A 24,087-nucleotide genomic window follows, 5' to 3' on the forward strand; every position below is an offset into this window, starting at 1 on the left:
GTAAAGTTATGCTTAAAATACTACAAGCTAGACTCCAGCAGTATGTGGATCGAGAACTACCAGAAGTACAGGCAGGATTTCGAAGAGGCAGAGGAACTAGAGATCAAATTGCCAACATACGCTGGATCATGGAGAAAGCTAGAGAGTTCCAGAAAAACATCTACTTCTGCTTCATTGACTATGCTAAAGCATTTGATTGTGTGCATCACAACAAACTGTGGCAAGTTCTTAAAGAGATGGGCATACCAGACCATCTTATTTGTCTCTTGAGAAACCTATATGTGGGCCAAGAAGCAACAGTGAGAACTGGACACGGAACCACTGATTGGTTCAAAATTGGGAAAGGAGTCCAGCAAGGCTGTATACTGTCACCCTGCCTATTTAACTTATACGCAGAGCACATCATGAGAAAGGCAGGGCTAGATGAATCAAAAGTTGGAATTAAAATTGCCGGGAGAAATACCAACAACCTAAGATATGCAGATGATACCACTCTAATGGCAGAAAGTGAAGAGGAACTAAAGAGCCTCTTTTGTGAGTGAAGAAGGAGAGTGCAAAAGGTGGGTTGAAACTAAACACTAAGAAAACCAAGATCATGGCATCCGCTCTCAATTCCTGGCAAATAAATGGGGAAGAAATGGAGGTAGTGACAGATTTTATTTTCCTGGGCTCCAAGATCACCGCAGATGGGGACTGTAGCCAAGAAATTAAAAGACGCTTGCTCCTGGGGAGAAAAGCAATGGCAAATCTAGACAGCACACTAAAAAGCAGAGACATCACCCTGTCAACAAAAGCGTGTATAGTCTAGGCTACGGTCTTCCCAGTTGCAATGTATGACAGTGAAAGTTGGACCATAAAAAAGGCTGAGCGCCAAAGAATTGAGGCCTTTGAATTATGGTGCTGGAGAAGACTCCTGCGAGTCCCTTGGACTGCAAGGCGATCAAACTGGTCAGTCCTAGAGGAGATCAACCCTGACTGCTCTTTAGAAGGCCAGATCCTGAAGTTGAAACTCAAATACTCTGGCCACCTAATGAGAAGGAAGGACTCACTGGAGAAGAGCTTAATGCTGGGAAAGATTGAGGGCAAGAGAAGAAGGGGACGACAGAGAATGAGGTGGCTGGATAGAGTCACTGAAGCAGTAGGCGTGAGCTTAAATGGACTCCAGAAGATAGTAGAGGACAGAAAGGCCTGGAGGAACATTGTCCATGGAGTTGTGATGGGTCAGACACGACTTTGCAGCTAACAACAAAAAGCCCACATTATGTATCATTCAGTGAAATCTCACTTTTATCTCCCAACATTAATAATACAAAAGTGTATTGGTAACTCAGCGGGTACACTCTGCCATTACAGCTTTTAGGCTTTGAATAAATGCATCTAAATGTACTGGTAATCATTGCACTTTGGGCCACAAATTATATAACTAAAATGTGTACATCATGAAAAAGCCCTTCAGTTTTCTTCAGGGGGCAAGGGGGAAGGAAAGTTTATTCTTATCTATGCTTAATTATGAAAAACGTAATTTATGGTATCCTTCCTGAACTATAAATGGGGCGGTAGTGGAATAAGAGTGATTACCTCTTTTGCAATTGTTTACAATTGGTGTGAAAAGAGAGTAAGGAATAAAAATGAATCCCAAACTTCAAATGATACTTAAATATCTGAGTATAAAAGAAAGAAAGGTGGCAAACAGGGAACATTGGATGACAAGAAATATTTTTAAAAATGTTAATGTAATGTTAATGCATTAACATTATTTATGCTTATTAATCCCAAGGAGTCTAAGATACCCTCACATATTGTATCACTAGCAAAATATTTGCAGTTGCATTTTCTTTGTATGCTATTCTATCCCACTTTAATTTGTCTATTACACTTATTAGTGTATAAATTTGTAAAATTTATGTAAAATATACCGTATTTTCCGGCGTATAAGATGACTTTTTAACCCATGAAAATCATCTCAAAAGTTGGGGGGTCGTCTTATACGCCCAGTCGTCTTATACGCCGGAAAATAGTACATAAATCAATCGAGCGCCCCCGTTCTTGCAAAGCAACTTCAAGCCTCCTTAGTCCAGTCCCCCCTCCAACGTGACTCTCCCTTCCCACCCCCAAGAGCCTCTCAGCCCCTTCCCCTCCCCCTTGCAAACGCCAGACCCCGGGAGCTCTTGCGTCTATTCCAAAGGGTGGGTGGAAGGAAAAGCCCCTTTCGGCTCCGGCTTGGCTGCAAGTCAGCGAGCCCAGGAAGGCACGCCCTCCTCTCTCACTGTGGAGGAAGCAGGGCAGGCTGGCGTCTGGCGGGAGCCGGCAGGGCAGTCCTGCGCACGCGCGCGCTCCCCGGCTCCTAAGGAGTCCTCGGGGAGCCATGGCAGGCACCTCACACGCGCGCAGGACTGCCCTGCCGGCTCCCGCCCGACGCCAGCCTGCCCTGCTTCCTCCACAGTGAGAGGGGAGGGCGTGCCTTCCCAGGCTCGCTGATTTTCCGGCGTATAAGACGAAAAATCTTGAAAATCATCTCAAAAGTTGGGGGGTCGTCTTATACGCCCAGTCGTCTTATACGCCGGAAAATACAGTAATATTTTTTTTTTTTACAAAATTTACATTTATGCAAAACGTAAAAAAAATCCTGCTATTTTTACCCTGTATGAAAATTGTTATTATAAAGGCAGAGCAAGAACATTTTAAATGTTCAAAGTTCAAACTTTTTGCCAATACAGAGATTTTATTTTTATTTTCTAGATGCAACTCTACTTTCCAACTTCTACTGTTAGTTATTGTTAGTTATTGTTTGCTAAGCACATTGATTTGTGCTTCTTAGATTGTAAGCCGCCCTGAGTCTTCGGAGAAGGGCGGGATATAAATGGGATAAAAAAAAACAAAAAAAACTATAAGAAATTGTTGCTTGAAGTCAAATAATAAAACTATAACTGAAAGATCTTTGAAATGTTCATATAACAACAGTAACATTACAAGAATGACACTCCCAAAATTTTTAATTTCCCGGATTTTAATTCTGAGATAATGCATTTTAAAATTCAAATCAGAAAAAAACCTACATTTGAAGTCTTTACCCAAAAGATAGAATTCAAATAATTTAAATAAACAATGCACAGGGTCCCCTCCTCACTGCCTATCTCCTTGCTCACTGAAATATTTCTCCAGGCAAATAGGATAGGATGCAGAGTAGGATGAACTGAATACCGATATAGTATAATGGAAACAATACTGAATTAGGACTAGGAGTTAAGTGCACGATCAGACATAGAGGTTTAACTGGGAGAGCCATAGCCTTAGTCACAGACCATGTTGTTGTTACCTGCGAAGTCGTATCCGACCCATCGCGACCCTATGGACAACATTCCTCCAGGCCTTCCTGTCCTCTACCATCTTCTGGAGTCCATTTAAGCTCACGCCTACTGCTTCAGTGACTCCATCCAGCCACCTCATTCTCTGTCGTCCCCTTCTTCTATTGCCCTTGATCTTTCCCACCATTAGGCTCTTCTCCAGTGAGTCCTTCCTTCTCATTAGGTGGCCAAAGTATTTGAGTTTTAGCTTCAGGATCTGGCCTTCTAAAGAGCAGTCAGGATTGATCTCCTCTAGGACTGACCGGTTTGATCGCCTTGCAGTCCAAGGGACTCGCAGGAGTCTTCTCCAGCACCATAGTTCAAAGGCCTCAATTCTTTGGCGCTCAGCCTTTCTTATGGTCCAACTTTCACTGCCATACATTGCAACTGGGAAGACCATAGGCTTGACTATACACGCTTTTGTTGACAGGGTGATGTCTCTGCTTTTTAGTGTGCTGTCTAGATTTGCCATGGCTTTCCTCCCCAGGAGCAAGCATCTTTTAATTTCTTGGCTACAGTCCCCATCTGCAGTGATCCTGGAGCCCAGGAAAATAAAATCTGTCACTACCTCCATTTCTTCCCCATCTATTTGCCAGGAATTGAGAGGGCCGGATGCCATGATCTTGGTTTTCTTAATGTTAAGTTTCAACCCAGGTTTTGCACTCTCCTTCTTCACCCGCAACAAGAGGCTCTTTAGTTCCTCTTCACTTTCTGCCATTAGAGTGGTATCATCTGCTCACAGACCATAGCCTTGTTCTAATGAAATAACTGAAGGAGTACTACAGTACTTATGCTGTCTTATGCTCCAGGAGGAAGATCAGGATATCCATCCAACAAATAAGTACCCAAATTCACACAGGGTGTTTACTTAAGCCTTTCAAACAATTTGGTTTCCATTTTGAAAATAATCAGGATAATCCAAGGTCCTCATTCAGGAACTGATGTGAACTTAAATGAGAATGGTGATTTAAGGAATAGATCGGCTTTCTCTGTAATGCAGGTGCAACTGAACTGAACGTGTTCAAAGAAACTGTCAGAGGATTTGCGGCAGGGTATTTTGAGACCCTGAAATTCTGAAGTTTTGAATAATCTGTAAAATGCCCCCCTTTAAAAAAAATGTCCATGACTGAAAAGGAATCCATTTTAGAAAACTGGCAGAGGAAGCATTGTTCAAAGCTACTTTTTTCCCATGTCTGAAAATTTTTCATACTTACTTTTTTAAATAAAGGGAAAACTAGAGACCCAAGCAGCTTTTGAATAGAAGAGGGACATCCAGCATGGGTCTTCTCTGCTTGGAGAATTTGTTCTTCTAGGAGAGAAACATGATGGCCAGCCATTTTCACAAATGCCTAAGAGGCAGAAACAGAGATTAAGTCATGAAAAGAATTGATTTGAATTCTTAATTTCGAAAAGGATTTTCCAAAGTTACTTTTCTTTTCAGCAACTGGAATATTTGTCTGTGTGTGTGTGGGTGGGTGGGTGGGTGCGCGCGCGCACGTGCGTGATCAATAGTCATACTGAAACTATGTTTGACATGCTAAATTGACTAAAGCAGTATTGATCTCTCATTTGCTGTTAGTAACTTTTTAAAAAAGGAATAATCCATGATGTAAACTATAGTTTGTGCTATTCTCATTTTCTCAAGGTAGTTATATCTTAAATATGATTTTTTTAAAGAGAGAGAGAGAGAGAAATCCACATTTGTGAAGGATTGACTTTGCATCATTTCCCCTTGTTAGCAACTAATATCTTTCAGGTCTAAACAGATTCACTTAGTATACTAAATAAATATAACAGAGAAAGTTAGGAGAGTAATTTTTTAAAGTATTTTTTTATAAAATTTATCATTATTTCCTTCCCTCTGAAAACAAAATATAAAATCATAGTGAAGAATTATATTCTTATTAAGACACTTGGGAACTGATTCACATTTATGACTGTTGCTATGTCCCAAGGTCACATGATCACTTTTCACAACCTTTTGACAAGCAAAGTCAATGGGGAAGCCAGATTCACTTAACAACTGCGATACTAACTTATTAATTGCAATGATTCGCTTACCAACTGTGGCAAGAAAGATTGTAAAATGGGGCAAAGCTCACTTAACAAATGTCTCACTTAACAACAGAAATTTTGGGCTCAGTTGTGGTCATAAGTCAAGGACTACCTGTATGGGAATTACAGAGACTAAGAGTAGAATAGAAACAATTACTACATTATCTGCTTATTTTTGCTGTGGGATGTTGTATAGCAGGGGTGTCGAACTGCCGGCCCATGGGCCGAATGCATCATCTAGAAGCCGTGCCCACCCCATTGCCGGCAATGGCAAAACCGTCCCAATACATTGCGCAATGTCACGTGATGTCACGAGTTTGACATGTCTGTTGTATAGTGTGGTGCACAGTGTTATTTATCCAAAATTGGTATGAATGGTATATGTTACATTATTTACATTTGTTTTTAGTGAATTCTAATTTTTTTAAAAAATGATCCACCACTTTTTCACCATTTTTTGATAACGGTATAATGATTCTTAATGGTAAGAATCTTTTTAAATACTTCAAACTATACCTGCTTGAAAGCCCAGATTTCTGGTCCAACCTTACATAATGTAAGCAACACACCTCTAGTTGATCCACTTTTGTGTAGACATTGTTCATTTCTGAAACCTTGGCCTTAATAAGTGGAATCATGTCTTCCAAGAGAATGGATGTATCACTCCTAATCTGCATGAGAAAAAAAAGTATCAGAAAGCAATAAATACAAAAACATATTTAGTATACTGTAATAATACAAGTAATATCATTTTATGTACTATATAGCGCCAAACATTGTCCTTTAGAAAATTCAGTGTAAATGAACACATCAGTAGATTCCTTCCTAGGAATTATATGGTCCATAGCTATCTTCAGTTATGCCACACTGACAGTGTGTTCCTTTACCAGCTACTAGGTCTACATACTATGCAAGCCACAGAATGTTTCATATTTTAGTTTAAGGTTGCAAGAATTATATACATTTCTCCACCCACAGCTGATTCCTAGCAGGCTTTCTTTACATCTGCTGTTCTGTTATTCTGTGTAGAGCATGCTATGAGAAAAACAATTATTTGATATCTGTTCTGGTTTTGCTATCCAGCCTCTTCTGCCTATCACTAATTAGCTGACAATGCATCCTGCAACTATAAAACTGGAGCAGGACTGGGGGGGTGGGTCTGTGGAGAAAATAGGAGGCAAGAATAGTAGATATGTTTGCTTCCTTGAGTTGACCAAAAATTAAAAAAGGCAGGATAAAGTAACAACAACTATAGTGATGTAGTTAACATATTAAACAATGTTTGTTACATTGCTATTTTTTTCTATATTGTAGACTCGAGTAACGGCTTCTTCTAATACCTTGTACTTCCTCCCACCATTGGAATTGTTTGTAATTATGTTTATAACATTATATTTTGGAGTAGTTTCTCCATGAGCTTCTCCTGTCATTGAACTATACTTTTGTTTTGAATGTATTAACCCCTGCTTCTTTCAAGTTTGGGATATGATTTTGAATACATCAGCATTAATTGCTACCCTTGTCCAAAGCTCTCACTGGCTTTCCTTTGTCTACTAAAATTTCTAATTAGGATCAAAGGAAGAATTAGTTGATTCTCTTTTGCTGTAAGAGGTTAGATAAAAAGTGTTCTGGAAAATCTGAATACTTGAATCTATCAAAGTGATTTTTTTATTGTTAACTAGTCAAAAAATCTCATTAGAACGAACTGTATCAAAAAACTTAATACAAGCCAAGTCTCAAAGACATTGTCCTTGCAGAAAAGACTCATCAGGAAATCACATTATTTTCGAGTTCTAAGCTTTTAGTACTTATTTTTCTTGCTGTATTTCACGCTCTTGTGTTTAACCATTATTACTGTAATATACTACAATATATTGAACTGCAGACTATAAAATTTTTAAAACCAATAAAAACACAATAAAAATAATTGTTTGTTCCTTGGATACAAGAGACAGCAAAGAAAACAATGACAACAAAGTTGCAAGGCGAAACACTAACAAAGATAATTCTACCATTATCTATGCAGAAACATGTGTCCTTGAAAGCAACAGAGATAATTCTCAGGAAAGTAACCTTAAATATTTTGTTGGTTGCAAGTGAAGCAGAGAAATCTGAAATGGTAGAATCTGAATACCTATGAAAACAACCTATATATACTTAGGAAAAGTAAATTTCCCTTTGGCAATGCACTACATACTTGATAAATATGTTTTTGTAAGGACTTTTAAGCACTGTTTTCTAAAGCTGATGTGCATCACTCTTATTATGAATTAGAATGCAATGGTTAAAAAGGGCCCCCACAAATCATTGCAATGCAAAGTGCTGATTAAAGAGGCTGCAAAGAACAACCAGATGAAGTTATGCTGTATTTGAACTGATGATATGAATAGGACTGTATCAATACTTTCATTTTAAATCACCAATTGCAAACTACTGTAGTCAGTTTTCATGACACAAGATCAGTGGGCCTCTTGGGAATTTGTTTTTTGGTCCTAAAGTAAAAAGTCCACAGTCACTTTCCAAGATGACCTTTGGACAGCTATCAACTTCATCGCATTAGCTTTTCTTCTCCACTAAAAAAATAGAGGGGAAACCTTGGGTTGAGTGTGCAAATTTATAGAGCTGATACGGGAAATCTTTCATATAGTATTCAAACAGCCACAAGGAGACATCTGTGAGCAGAGCTCCTTATCGTGTCTAGGCATGCAGGTAAGAATGGTGTACGTAAAATTTACAAGCAAAGAGCACTTGTCTAGGCCTGCAAGTATTAGTGCACCATGGTGCCACCTTGTGGCTTAATCATCACTGTTCTCAGTAATAAAAACCATTTCAGAGAAGGTTGTTATCAAGATGGCTGCCTCAGGAAGAATGTGAGCATGTGTATGTGTGTGTGCGCGTGCTGGAGTGTGAGAGAGAGAAGAGAGAAAGTCCTGTAGCTCCCTCTTCCCACACAGCTCACTGCAGCTGAGCTGCTGTTTCTAAATCACTCTCAAGATGGCCTCCAGAGGAGATAACATAAAGAGGAAGCATTTATATTCTCCAAGGTCTTCAGAAGCTGAACATACCATATCAGTCATACCACAGAATTCATCCAGCCTTATTAACATCTCTTCTATACATCCTTCTAATTCTTTCATCTGAAAATAAAGAGATAATCTAATGTTATTGCCTCTGCAAAATGAGAGAACCCTCTGAACATCCTAAAGTTCAATGACTTGACTTACTTAACAAAATTAAATGCTGACAGTTGAAAATATTTTTTTCTATTTCTCATTAGATAGTATACACCAATATACAAAATGCAATTTTTTAAAAAGGCCATGCTTGCCAAACATAATTCTCCATGTTTTCTCTTGAAGACAAGCATGAAAAATATTCTTCTTTGGATCCCTTCCAAAATCATAGCAACCCACTATCCTTGCAGAAAGCATCTTGTTGGCGAAAGCCCATTTAAGCTCCACATCTAACAATCTGTTTGAAACAAGTTCCCCAATTTACAATGTTTATTAGAATTTGAATAAAATGGTCCTTGAGCGAATCTGAAATAAATACATGGTTAAGTTTTTAACAATTGTCCTTTTTCTCATAATACCATTTCAAAGGAACATGTAATACAATCTACAGTAAAATCACATAATTTTCCAATTACTTCATGTTTTAGAAAGGAAAATGACAGAAAAAAGCTAACTGCTGCAAATATCAAACTTCTTTCCTTCGGCCTAGCAGAAATTTGGAATGTTTATAGAACAGCAACATTTTTTAAAATTCTGCTTGAGATGTAATAGAATCTATTATCTTACGATGATCTTCTGCAACCTGATGCCTTTCAGTTTGGGATCAGATTGAGAAAGATTATTCAAAATTATTGTTGAAGCATGATTAAAAGGTGAAAATACTAAGTATCTGAAGTGAATTAAAATAGATATTCCTAGTATAACTAGGTACTCCATTAAAAGTTGTCTTTTTAAAAAACAAACAGTGCCTTTAAAAACAGTTTGTGTACTTTAAGCTTAACACTATGTGTGGTATCATCCATTATGGCTTATGTGCAAGTCAGATCACTATCATTTATCCAGCAAACCATGTTTTAGAAAATCTTGGTTAGAATTATGTGTGAAACAATCATGACATTCCTGATTTCTGTGCCATCATCATTATTTGTTCTAAAAACATTTTCTTCCCCTACTTTATCACTTCAGGTAATCCTTGAATTATGACTAGAAGCAAACCTGGCATTGCGGTCATAAGAAGTACCAGTCATTAAGTGGGTCATCCTCTGACTGACCTGATTTTATGACAATTTTTTTGCAACAATCATTAAGGGAATCTGCTGTCATTAACCGAATGCCAAGGGAATCAAGTGAACCCATTATCTACAGGGGACGTTGTCAGAAACTGGAAATACATGCCAACTTGTGGCAAAAAACATCATATATCATGGTTATGTGACAGTGGAACACTGCAAACAGCCATACATATGGGCTGGTTACCAAGCACCCCCAAAATACGATGTGACTTAGGGATAGCTGCGGGGTGGTGGGGTGGCTGTCAGAATTTCAAATTTTGTTTTTTGATCCATCATAACTTCAAACAGTCACTAAGTCACCATAAGGTAAGTCAAGGACTACCTCTATTATACTATTTCTACTCTATTAAAAGTTATGATTCCAAAATTAAATATAACTTTTGTTTTTTTCTGTATTTCAGTTCATATCCATTTTTACACATACCAGTATATATATATATATATATATATATATATATATATATATATATATATATATATATATATATATATATATATATATATATATATATATATATCTATTTCTGTAAAGTTCAACACCACCTTTAAAAGACTTAAATAATCCCCCATTATCACAGTTATATTTAACTTTTTAGGTCACAGACTATCACTTGAAATCGTCTCTTCTAATATTTCAAGGAACAGGCCTTACATAAACATTACATCATATTCTCCTTATTTCCTCTGGTGGCCTTTCCACAAACAGGCAGGATGTTTAGGATCACTTTACATATGACAATTGTTCACCCAAACCCATTGCCATTTGATAGCCCTGCAATCACCAAGCTATTATATTGTGCATATACCGCATACAATTTAGAAAATGAACATGATAACAAATAGCATAAATACACCTTAAGTTCTTGTCAGTAACAGCTTTGCAAAAGTCTGTGACATTTAAATAAACTGCTTTTAGAATTTAAATTATGAGCCTATGAAGTATTGACACAAATCTATCATATAGCTCAATATCTATTATTAGTCAAGAATTGTCTTTGGATTAAAATTTGGTGGAACATGCAGAAGATATTTAAGAAAAAGAAAAGGTTTTCTCCACAGTTATTTCTGTTGGGTATTATTACAGATTGTACTGTTATAGATACTAAATTGATGTTGAATTTAATTACGGCAGCAAGACTTTTAGTAGCTCAATATTGGAAGGAGGAACTGCCTACTATAGTACAGTGGACTTTGAAAGTTTCAAACCTGGCGGAAATGGCAAAGATTTCAGCATATTTGAAAGAACAATCGCAACAGATATATTTTGGAATGGAGAAGATGGATCGAGTATATTCAGAATAAATATGGGACTAAAAAGTTTCATTTAGCATATGAATAAGTATTAGTTTTATATGATGTATTATTAGGTATTCATTATTAGTTATTTAGTTATGTTTAAGGGGAGTTAAAGTGTGATAGAATTTAATGTGTTTTTTTTAGTTAGTTAGCATAACCGAAATCCGGATGGCCCCCGACCTCCGCACCTTCCGACGCGAATTAAAAACTTACCTGTTCCAGCAGTCCGGCCTGGCCTGATAGCTCTAATTGGGGTCCCAGTTTGTATTTTACTATTGTTTTTTTCACTATTGTTCATTCTGTATGCCTACTTTATTCTGTACACCGCCCCGAGTCCCTCGGGAGAAGGGCGGTTTATAAAAACAAATAAATAAAATAAATAAATAAATAAATAAATAAATAAATATTTTAGCTTAAGTTTGTAAAAGTTAATACCCTGTATTCAGCTCTGGGAAGTGGGGGGGGGAAGAGCGAGGGAGGGCAAGTGGGGGGGAGGGAGTTTATGTTTTTAAAATGTATTCTAAAACTTTTCAATAAAAAAAAGAATTGTCTTTTGATACAATTTTGTATTGCTACAAAACACAAACAAGGACGGAAGCAGAGGAGTATTTTCAACAATTCATCTTGTTTATCTGAAAAACAAATTTAAATTGATACTCCCACTGAGATTTCAGACAGACAGTGGGTTAAATTTACAGAATATACTACCTATACTTATTTGAGCATTATCTCTACTAATCTTTGAAGAAACACAACCAACAGTAGACCTTCTGAATGGCAGGGTTGGAGAAAAAGGATTGAAAGACTACTTCTTTAGGGCAGGCCCTTAAATTCTGCAGTGTTTTTGTAAAATCAGGAAGAAGCAGAAATTAAATTATGTTTCCAGGTAGCTCAATATGGTGCTATAATATCTGGCAATGCCATTCTGATATGAATTAAGTGTTCCTAAGTCAGATTTCATTTTTGACTCCATGGGATTTCAATCATCATTTTCTTCTGTTCAAATGAAAATAATTATTGCCATGCCACTGTGAGAAAGCAAGCAACAAAAATTAGAGGCAGAAAATATTGTTCATTGTTAATGACACCATCAAGCAAATGATCCACATTATGTAATTTTTGTCACTTGTAAATGATGTACCATTTGGAATTCAAAACTGACATGCTATCACTTGTCCTCCTTGTCCCCAGTGTGACATGAATTCAGATAGTTATTGTGGCAGGCGCAAATTTATTCAAATTACAGTTCTATTGATTATATTTATCAATACAGTTTGTTATGCTGATAACAAACTTGGAGGAAAGACGCACATTTTTTTCAAGAAGGAATTAAGAACAGAACAGTTCTATATCCCTTCAGGAGATTATTATTTCTCACTCAGATACTATTCAACCACATCCATCACCAGAGGTTTTCAAAAACAGACTGGACAATCATTTGACTGGGATAATACAAAGACTCCTGCCTTGAGCAGGGGTTGGAGTAGAAGACCTCTGAGGTCCCTTCCAGCCCTACGATTCTGTTTTGTGTTCGATGTTCTAACTAAGGAGATCACTAAAAATCCCATTTACTTTGCTATTCATGTTAATATAGCAGAACTTCACTCTAAAAATCTACAAAAATTCCATTGTTACTTATATTCACAATACTTCCTAGCAATATTCTTTCTCTGACTTAAGTATTGTTAATTTTTGCACAATTTTTAATAATTTATCTTGTTTTTGTTCTTTAACAATTTTCCAGCACAGACTTCTTCTATACACATTTCTTCAGAATACTTTTTGACTGCTTACTACTATTTGTTTACTACTTTCAATAATATACTGTACCTTCTTTTCATACACAAGGTTTTCTGCTTATTTTTGCTGAAAAACAAACACTGATATTATGAAGTCTGGCAGAAGCAGAACACACCAATTCTCCAAAACCCACAGCAAAATTATTTTGCACCCCTAATTGAAATAATCATTTTGAGTTCACTCATCGTCAGTAAAATAAACAGGAAATAAATTTTGTGCCTAAAGCTTTATATGTTCACTTTTCTTTCACTTGGTTAAGCAGTACTGGATCTGGTAAGCCTTGACTGGAAACCACCAGGAATTCCCAAGATGGTAGATTAGAAGTGAAGGTGAGAAGTGACACAATCTTGAACAACCAACAAGTCATTACCAGAAAACATTCCCAATAAATCTCATACACATAATTTGCAATACTATTTGTATTTAATGGTAGCCTCACAAATATATTCACTTAACCCAATTACTAGGAAAGAATCCTATGTAAAGATGGTTTACTTCAGCAGAAATGTGGACAAGTTCATGTAGTTAATTATAGAATATCTAAACCAACCCCAGCTAGTCAAGCTTGTGACATCTTGTATTTTGATTTGAATGGGGCATGATGAATGCTAACAGACATGTTCAAAAACAATTGTGCTAGTTTGTTTTTATTAGCTGAGGCATGGTAGTTTAGTAGACATTATTCCACAATCATAAACAATCATGATAAACGTAAAGAGTAACAGTCATCACGCAGCAGTAATAGCATGGACTCTTAGCAAAACTAAACCTGACATTTTCTTCCCTTGAGCTAATCAGAGCACATAAAACACTATTGATGCTATTATAAAAACTAAGTAAGAGAAAACTGACACTCTAATCTAGGTATTTATCTTGCTCTTTACAGTCTTGAGGGAGATAATTTCTTGAATCTAAACATGCACACATACACATTTAAACATCTGAATAAGTCTCTTCATGAGGAGTCAGTTGAAATTCACTGAATTTGTTCTGGAAAAAATATTATTTATTAAGTAGCAAATAAGTCTGCTCTTTAAATCAAGTCACAGGGAAAAAATGGAGATAGAGGCAAAGTATACAATAACCTCATTCAGTTACTCTGCTCAGTTCAGCCTTCCCACCCCAAGTCAAACTGTTCACATATACTATGGTTGTGTCAGACTGGAGAAGACTTTGATTTAACTATCAGCATGCAACTTCTACTCCAAGGACTGCTTTGGGCTTTGTGAAGTATGACAACCATCACACTTCCCAAAATGGATGGGCCACAACCAGGTGAGCCAAATTGAGGGTTTGGATTTTTTTAAAGATGAGGTTCCTGCAAGTAAGGCACCTATTTTACCACTTAAAATTAATATATTTATTAGATTATTTTTATCCCATCTTTATTATTTTATAAATAATTTAGGCTGGTGAACATACCTAATACTCTCTCCTCCTATTTTCCCCACAGCAACAACCCTGTGAGATGGGTTGAGCTGAGAGAGAATGACTGGCCCAAAGTAACACAGCCAGCTTTCAAGCCTAAAGTGGGACTAGAATTCTCAATCTCCTTAAACCAGGGGTAGGCAACCTTGGCTCTTTTATGACTTGTGGACTTCAACTCCCAGAATTCCTGAGCCAGCTGGCTCAGGAATTCTGGGAGTTGAAGTCCACAAGTCATAAAAGAGCCAAGGTTGCCTACCCCTGCCTTAAACAAATGATTCTGCCATCACTCATTTACCTGAATCTACATTTCATAGTAATTAAAAATATCAACAATGTCAGAATTCAGGTATTAAACGTTTAACAGTATAAATTCTCTCTATTCTTCCTCATGTCATTTGTTTTGGATAACCCTCATATATATTATACATAGAGACATACAACTCTTATGGCAAAAGTACTGTTTTCATTTCATTAATGTGTGTCTATTATTTTTCCTCACACACTTTTCTTTTTATTAACACTATTACTTTAAACACTATGTAAGGGCCTTTTAAAATGTGATTCAATCTGAGTTAAATTCAATTAAATATTATATACATTTGACTTTGATTATTTGCCATCAAATCGGTGTCAACTGTTAGTGAACGCACAGTTGGAAGACATGAAAAAGCAGGTTAGGCAGATTGCCATGGAGAAAACTGTGTGTTCACTAACAGCTGACACCGACTTGATGGCAAATAATCAAAGTCAAATATATATAATATTTTATTTAATTCAGATTGAATTGCATTTTAAAAGACCTTTATATACCGGTAGTATTGCTATGCAACTGAGTTCATCGGCTTTGCTACTAGTTGTTCTCTTCTCTTTCCTTCCAATTATATACAGTATATTATAATGTGTGTGTGTGTGTGTGTGTGTGTGTGTGTGTAATTACATACTTCCAGATTTCAAGAAATGTGTTAAATCTTTGTTTATAAGAATTGAAAATTGTAGCAAATTTCAAAACTATTACTTTACAATTTTTAAAACTGGAAAATTCACATATATTTGCTTATATTTGTTCTATTCATGCACGCACACACAAACACATTTACCAAATTACTCTCAATAATCAAATTTCAGCACAGTGCTTCTGATTCATACAAATCTTAACAATCTACTCAACCCTCCCGATGAGAGATCTGCCAAAGTTGCTCTCATTCTGGTGTTTGTCTCTTTGCAATATTTACAAAATATTTCTTGATTTATTCAACAGTAACCTTAATATGGCCAGCCAGTTTGGTGTAGTGGTTAAGATACCACGCTAGAAACCAGGAGACAGCGAGTTCTAATGTCACAAAGCCAACCAGGTGACATTGAGCCAGTCATTCTCTCTCAGCCCTAGAAAGAAAGGAAATGGCAAGTTGCCACAAAAAAGGAATCAAGCTATCCTCCAAAGCACCTGAGGGCAGGACAAGAAGCAACGAATGGAAACTAACCAAGGAGAGAAGCAACCTAGAACTAAGAAGAAATTTCCTGATAGTTAGAACAATTAATCTGTGGAACTCTTCACCTCCAGAAGTTGTGAATGCTCCAACACTGGAAGTTTTTAAGAAGAGATTGGACAGCCATTTGTCTGAAATGGTATTAAGATTTCCTGCCTGAGCAGGGGATTGTAGTAGAAGACCTCCATGGTCCATTCAAACTATTCCATTCCATTCCAATTTCTATTATGTCACATTCAAAAATGTTGCCAAGAAAACTGCATGGATTTCTCCAGGCCGTCAACACTGACTCTAAGACAGTAACATAAAAAAAAAGTTGTGCTTTGTTCAAAAAAGATCACTTCCAACATACTGCAATGCAACTATGTGCCCTGAAAATTCTTAACTAGGTTGAAATGCTTGAAAAGATTTTTATTTGTGTGCGTGAGGTAACAAATATAATTCAAGTAAAGTACTTTATTAATGGGCCTGCTCATTACTTTGGGTATTAAGTTTTTAAATCAATTATTCTCTTACACGGCACTCTTCTAATTTTTTTTAAAAAATGTATAAAACAGGATGCTAACAATGCAAAATTTGCAATTCACATTATCCAGAAATTCAGCCAACTGAAAATACTTTTGGATGCTAATAGTACAATAATCGCAGCTCAAATATTCAGAAAATCAGCCAATTAAAAATGAATTTAACATAATAAACTGAACAACCTTTAAAAAAACAGCTTGAAAAAAAGTTTTTAATGCCTTATCTAAAACTGGGCAGAACTTGAACTCTATAAAAAAGGTGCAACATGGAAAAATGGCCTATTCCTTGTGTCAATTGTGGTTAACAGCCAAATGAGCCCATACAGACACAAATGATGCTCAATAATTTACTCTTTAGATACCAATATCAATGTTTTAAACTGGATTTGAACATTAAGTGCAATATAAATATAGCCTACCCTCCAGGGAATGGGTCAATTCCATCTTAAAATTACATTTCCCAATTAAATATTTACAGACCAAGCAGTGGCCTCACAATACTGATGAGACCTCTGCCCTTGTCTCCACTTAGTGACTTTTTCCATTTTATTTAAACATTGAACTGTAACAGAAATAGAAGAGAAACTGGCTCCAAAGACTGGAAAGTTTAAGAAAAAAAAGTGTGCAAGCAATTCCAGGTAATGATTCCCAAGGATATGGTGGATCAAACGCTAGTGAAAGATGCAGTTAATCACAGTTAATCACTTCTTTAAAAAACGGATCATTTAAATTGTTATACAGGGATGCCATAACTGCACTGTGGAATAACTGCTTCCAGAGGTTAGGTGATCTCTTAACAAAATAAAGAAAAAGCAGAAGGCACGCTCATAAGGAGGCAAACCCTCAGAGTAGCACGGATCTAAATGATGCTAGCCCTCAATTCCTAGCACTCAGCTGCCTCCATACGACCCATTAACCCATGTTAGTCAAGGAACTCAGTGTCGTGGATTTGAACCATCTACGGAACCAAGAATTAGGCACACGGGCTAAGTTCGGACAACCCGCTAAACTAAAACGCGGAAGGCTAATCTGGGGTTGGGTGGGTCGTGTGAACACAGGCGCCCTCCCCAAGCATCTCCTTCCCTTCCCAAGCATCACCCCGAGGCGCATAAAGCCCTAGGATGCCTAGGGGGACCCCTTTACAACGCTTCGCTCCACTCGGCGACCCCAGCACCCTCACACCGTACCTCCTTCCCGGTCTCAGGGGTCAGACAGTAAGCGAGCGGCCGAGCTCCGCCGGCCTCCCTCTCCTCCACTGCCGCCTTCCTCCGCGGTTCTCCGTCCTCGGCGGCGTCTGCGATCAGTTCGGCCGCCCAGCCGTCGACTGCGGGGAAGGCGGAGAAGGAGGAGGCGGGCGGCGAGGGGCAGCCGCGGGAGGCTGCAGCTCCCCCTTCGGCGGCCGCCTGGCTCATGGCAGCCGCGCGCCTTCTCTAGGACCGGAGCCTAGGCGCAGCCGGCAGCCGCCTGGCGCCTCTCCCGCTCTTCCTGGCGCAGCTTTGCAGTGGCGGCGGCCGGCTTTGAAGCGGCTCCTCCGGGCGCCTGGCTTTCCGCGGACGGAGTCGGGGCTCCCCCTAGCGAGCAGGGACCAGAATTGCGCTTTTGGGAACTATGGGCTGAATTTTCACTCGAGCCGCCTTTGAGTAAATAATAGCGTCAACTTTTCTTTTTCCCCCCAAATCCTTTTTCTTTCTCCTGTTGCTGAATGGTTTTTGCAGTGTATGCCTCCCAGCATACACAAAGGACAGCACAGCAGGAGGCTGATGGTGCAGATCAGCAGAGGGGTTGGACAGCCTCGGGCGATAACTGCTCACTCAGGATAAGCCTAATGACTTAAGCTGTTGACAGCCCCAGGCATGGTCAGCCTGGTGGGAAGCCAGGATCTACACCCATTGTCACCTGCACTGGCAGGAAGCCCAGGTTTGAACTGATTGGATGCCATCCACCTGGGCAGGTACAAATAGACGCCAGGCTTCCCTGTTTCCCCAGTTCGTTCTGTTCAGAATAAACTCATCTTTACCCCAGCTCTGTGTCCGTCTCTATGTGAAGTACGCGACTTTACAGTTTTGCTTTGATAATTTTGACTATTCTCTTAAAATTTGAATTGCTTTGGGGTATTCTAATGGGAAAGACTTCGAAGAAGTTTTAAAACTTTTCAACAACGGAAAAGCCAAACACATCCAGGCGTCATATAAGTACCACCAAGGCTTTTTTTTGTCATAGAAGGCTCAGAACGGAGTTCCGGCACCTTTTTTGGATGGAACCTTGTAGGGTAGGTAAGGCGGGTTGTATGACATGTGTGAGTTCCGGCACCTTTTTCTTTTACAAAAAAAGCACTGCATACCACACACAGAATAGCCCAAAGCACATATTCCACTACAGAGGAGTTCATTGAGGATGGGCTCCAGGCCAGCACGAGTCCGAAAGCTCGAAAGACTAAACCTCTGGTCCCAGGAACCAATGCTTATTGCATCCTGCAACATTATCCCAGGATAGGTATATTTGCCTTCGTTCATGAGAAGTTTCAAAGAAATACATGTTGGAGAGGTTGCAATTGAATCCAAGGCATCTTCTATAGATTCATAACAGCAGTACTTTCATTATGCAGTTCCAATTGAGTGCAGAACAGAGTAAAACAACAAATCAAATCAAATTTAGTTTGGTCCTGGCTCTCTCCGCTGTGTGTCTGTGTCCGTGTATACATATATTTTTGTTAAATCATGTTCGATTCTCAGAGACTTCCTGGAGGCGTCCCTGCAGATTTCTTGGCAAAGTTTCTCAGAAGTATTCTGCCCTTGTCTCCTTTCTAGGGCTAAGAGAAAGTGACTGGTCCAAGGTCACACACCTAGCTTTGTGCCTAAGGCGGGACTAGAGTTCATGACCTCCCAGTTTCTAGTCTTATGTCATAACTGCTAGACCAAACTGGTATATATAGTGCACGTGTGAGCATGCATGCACACACACACACAGGGCAAGCAGAAGTACATTTTCCTCCTGTTGTTGTTCTTCATGGAATGGTGAGACAGCTTCCACCATTGTCTATTGTGTAAGTATTAAAGTCATCATATTGCAGCCAGACTGTCAGAAACAAGCCATAGTGAATTCAGAGGCAATAGAGTTGCAGTTGTTTTTTCTTACCTAAACAGAGAACCAGAACGATCATGAACAGGCAAAAAAAAACAGTGGGAGTAGAAGAGATTTTTGACTTTCTCTTGGCTTCCTCATAGAGTTTCCTAGTGGGAAGCTGGCAGGAAGCATCAGAAATCCTTCCTTCCTTCCTTCCTTCCTTCCTCCCTCCCTCCCTCCCTTCCCTTCCCTTCCCTTCCCTTCCCTTCATTAATCATATCATTTGAAAGACTAACATTTGTAATAACAGGGATCAATTTACCAAACTTGAAAATGTCATTTTCTATAGACAGTAGAAACTATGAACCTGAAAGAGTACAAAGATTTTTGCAAAAGAGATTTTGCAAATACAGCTCTTATAATATTGCAAGAGTTATTTCTGTCTCAGTGCAATACTCCACATACATATGAGTATTTGTCATGTTATTCCCTTTGGGGAAAACTGTTATGCGAAGAAGTGAGAATAAAGGAGCAAAGGAACTGGAAATATATGAGTAACAGAAAAGAAAAAGGCAATCTAACTGAATTTGGTTTGCACCAACTCACTGTACTATTTTATTCCTTTGTAAACTTACAAACTAACTCTGCCTCTGACTACAATATCTGTAGTCAGCAAAATAAAAACCCATTAAAAATTGTAGCCACATGATTGCGGGACACTGCAAACACCCATAAAGGTGAGCCGGTTGCCAAGTGCCCAAAGTGCTATTACCTGAGTGTAGTGTGTGTATGCCTGTGTGTGTTTCTCATAATTGCAAAAGTGGGTTGTAACTAGATTTTGGGGGGGTCCATTGTAACTTTGAAAGGGTCATTAAGCAACCAATTGTAAGTTGAGGACTACCTATATGACCAAACTATAAGCATTCAATAAAAAGGCCTCCATCTCCATAATTTTAATTTAAATAAAGGTAAAGGTAAAGGTTCCCCCGCACATGCGTGCTAGTCGTTTCCGACTCTAGGGGCCGGTGCTCATCTCCGTTTCAAAGCCGAAGAGCCAGCGCTTGTCCGAGGACGTCTCCGTGGTCATGTGGCCGGCATGACTAGACGCCAAAGGCGCACGGAACGCTGTTACCTTCCCACCGGAGTGGTCCCTATTTTTCTACTTGCATTTTTATGTGCTTTCGAACTGCTAGGTTGGCAGAAGCTGGGACGAGTAACAGGCGCTCACTCTGCTACGCGGTACTCGGGATTCGACCCGCCAAACTGCCGACCTTCTGATCGACAAGCTCAGCGTCCTTACCCACTGAGCCACCGCGTCCCTTTTAATTTAAATAGGGTTATTTAAATAAATGAAATCGGAAAGTAATCCTGGAAATGATCTTTTTTGTTTTTTTGCACTTATTGTACATCCCCACATCATCACTGTCAATTACTGCCTAGACAAAATTCTTAAAGTTATCATAAATTAACCCCTACTTTTCCTCTTTAAGGAGACCCTGGTATTTTTCCCACTTCTTCATTTGAATCAAATGTTCTCTAGTTGTTCTAATAATTCAGTCACGTCTCATTCTTGGCGACTTTATAGGCTTTGTAGTCTTGTGATTTTAGCTTTAATGATATATCTGCTTTATATGATTCAGCATCTCTATGTTGGTTACTCTGGCTGTCCATGGTTTACACAATAATTTATGCCAGCACCACAATTCAAAGGCGCCAATTCTTCTTCGATCAGCCATCCTTACTGTCCAAATCTCACACCTGTACCTCATTATACGGAAGACTATTTCTCTAACTAGCCTTTTTGTATTTACATCAATATCTCTGCTTTTCCAGATCTTATTCATGTTAACCATTGCCGTGTGACCTAAGAACAATTAATCAGTGGAACAACCTGCCACCAGAAATTATGAATGCTCCAACACTGGAAGTTTTTAAGAAGAGACTGGACAATCATTTGTCTGAAATGGTATAGGGCTTCCTGTCTGAGCAGAGGGTTGGACTAGATGACCTCCAAGGTCCCTTCCAACATTATTATTAATTAAAATTAATTATTATTATTAATTATTATTAGTAGTAGTATTTATTAGTATTTTATTTTTATTATTTTTAGTTATTATTGTTTTGTTGTTATTATTATTGTTTATATTATTATTATTATTATTATTATTATTATTATTATTATTATTATTATTATTATTATTATTATTATTATTATTATTTTATCCTGCATTTGATTTCAGGAGTAGAACTGTTATTGTGAACAATTTTTTATCCAAGGAAGATAAATTCTCAAGCTAACTCAATTTCATCCTTGTTAATTATAAACATCTCATGTCCATCTGCAGCCATTGTCATTCTTTGTTTTCCTGATAAGACTCAATCCTACTTTTTTCATTTTTTCCAGGTCTTCCTTATTTTCAGCCAATAGTGTTATATTATCTGCATAACTCAAATGGTAGAGAAACATGCTCATTTGCAATGCCAACAGTCTTTACTTGTGATAGCTGAAGCAAAACAATGAGAGTTACACAGTAATTTGTGCCCAGCAAGTTATTGGACATACTCTCTCCTGTATCTTTACAACTACACATACCGCATATAATTTATTCAAGCAATTACTCTTTCCATCACTAGATGGCAACTCTGCCACCATTTTTATGACAAGGAAAATTGTTCTAGCATCAGATTTATCCAGTGCAGACTGTTTAATACTTTACAAACAATTAAGTGCAGTATTATTAAATGCAATTTAAATGCATGTTTTTTCTAAAGAAAAGAAAAAAGAAAAAAAGATGGTCTCAATCACTTTTTTTTTCACTGAAGGAATACAAAATTAACTATTAGATGTTGGCTATTCACAGGTGTCTGCTTAAGATGCCGCCATGGGCTTAAAAATACAAAAATTATTTGTAGCTGCTCTATATGGAATATGGAAACCACATACGTCTTAGGACAACAATGTTCACTAGCCCCAGGTTCACATGGTTGACTAGAAAGACTTTTTAATGCAGGGGATGTAACTGCTGTCTAGAATTAGATACAAACTAACCAAGGAGATGCAGGTGGCTCAGTGGGTTAGGACGCTGAGCTTGTCGATCAGAAGGCCGGCAGTTTGGCAGGTCAAATCCCAAGTGCCGCGTAACAGAGTGAGCGCCTGTTACTCATCCCATCTTCTGCCAACCTAGCAGTTCGAAAGCACGTAAAAATGCAAGTAGAAAAATAGGGACCACTACGGTGGGAAGGTAACAGCGTTCCGTGCGCCTTTGGCATCTAGTCATGCCGGCCACATGACCACGGATTTGTCCTCGGACAAGTGCTGGCTCTTCGGCTTTGAAATGGAGATGAGCACCGGCCCCTAGAGTTGGAAACGACTAGCATGCATGTGCAGGGGAACCTTTACCTTTACCTTAACCAAGGAGAGAAGCAACCTAGAACTAAAGAGAAATTTCCTAACAGTGAGAACAATCAACCAGTTCAATGGCTTGCATTCAGAAATTGTGGGTGCCTCATCACTGGAGGCTTTCAAGAGGAGACTGGTCAGACATTTGTCTGAAATGGTATAAATACCCTGCTTATGCACTGGGTTGGACTAGATAACCTCCAAGACCCCTTCCAACTCTGTTATTCTGTTTTGTTTGGTTTCTGTTTCCAGCATCAGTTCGGGAATGTCACTTTCCTTCCTTCAAGCAGAGGGAGGATGAGAAACATTGAAGAATAATTCTGTCTTAAAACATTGGATTTTTAAACCATTTCCTGAGAGTTTTTAGAGAAGTAGCCATTTTCTTCTTTTACAGCCAAACATTTACTCTTATGGAACATATAACATAATATAATAGAGTTGGAAGGGACTTTGGAGGTCTTCTAGTTCATTTCCCTGTTCTATAGCCTTTCAGATAAATGGTTGTCCAATTCCTTTTTGAAAGCTTCCAGTGATGCAGCACCCACAACTTCTGAAGGCAAGCTGTTTGAATGGTTGTTCCATTAGAATAAGTAAAATGTCAAAGTAAAACCTTTATTTTGTCATGGTCCTTAGTTTGGCGCCGCTGAGTTGTGTCTACTTTCTAATGATTGTATTTCCACCATCTCACCTGTCATTAGTGTTATTTCATCATAGTCTTCCATCCAAGTATCAACCAGGTCGACACCTACTTCGCTTCTGAGCCCAAATGATATATTTTGTCATCACCATTGCCACACTCTTCCCCATTATCCTTCCTACACACATACCTTGCAATGTTTCTAGGTTTAAGGAATGGTGATTTAAGAAGACACCCAAGCTACTAAAATGAAGTCTGTTTAGAAAATTTAGGGGGAAGATTGATGCAAGTGGCACTTCTCATGGTTCCTAGGATCCATTTTCACCAACCACTTGCAAATAAATTCCTTCTTTTCCCCTACTAGTAGGCATATCATTTGTTTTGCTAACGGAAAATATCTATCTAATCTGTCAGAGAATAAAATAAAGGTTACCGTATTTTCCGGCGTATAAGACGACTGGGCATATAAGACGACCCCCTACTTTTCCTGTTAAATTATAGGGTTTGGGCTATGCTCGCCGTATAAGACTACCCCACTGCATACAAAGTCTGCTTGGATTGGGTGGGTCAGCTCTCCCTCCCTGCCTGCCCAGCCCTCCCTGTCTCCAAGACGATCCGAGCGGTAGTACGCAATTTTTTTTTAAAAAAATCCCATTTATATCCTGCCCTTCTCCAAAGACTCAGGGCAGCTTACAATATAAAGCACAAATCAATGTGCTTAGCAATGTACAAAGTACACTTCCGGCA

The 24,087-nt window shown here is 38.5% G+C and overlaps 1 protein-coding gene across 1 annotated transcript in view; it reads right to left on the bottom strand.

Annotated features, from left to right (window-relative positions):
- BCAS4 (breast carcinoma amplified sequence 4) overlaps positions 1-17,652 on the bottom strand; it is a gene marked incomplete at its 5' end in the record, with an annotated part of 45,143 nt that extends 27,491 nt beyond the window's left edge. The window contains 4 exons of the mRNA XM_081322753.1: positions 4,559-4,693; positions 5,969-6,070; positions 8,465-8,536; positions 17,428-17,652. Coding sequence (XP_081178879.1) covers positions 4,559-4,693; positions 5,969-6,070; positions 8,465-8,536; positions 17,428-17,652 — 534 coding nt within the window. The remainder of the gene's footprint in view (positions 1-4,558; positions 4,694-5,968; positions 6,071-8,464; positions 8,537-17,427) is intronic.
- Between the last annotated feature and the right edge of the window lie 6,435 nt (positions 17,653-24,087).

Source organism: Vipera berus, assembly GCF_964194415.1.
Source record: "Vipera berus genome assembly, chromosome: 3".
In the NCBI taxonomy this organism is placed as follows: Eukaryota; Metazoa; Chordata; class Lepidosauria; order Squamata; family Viperidae; genus Vipera; species Vipera berus.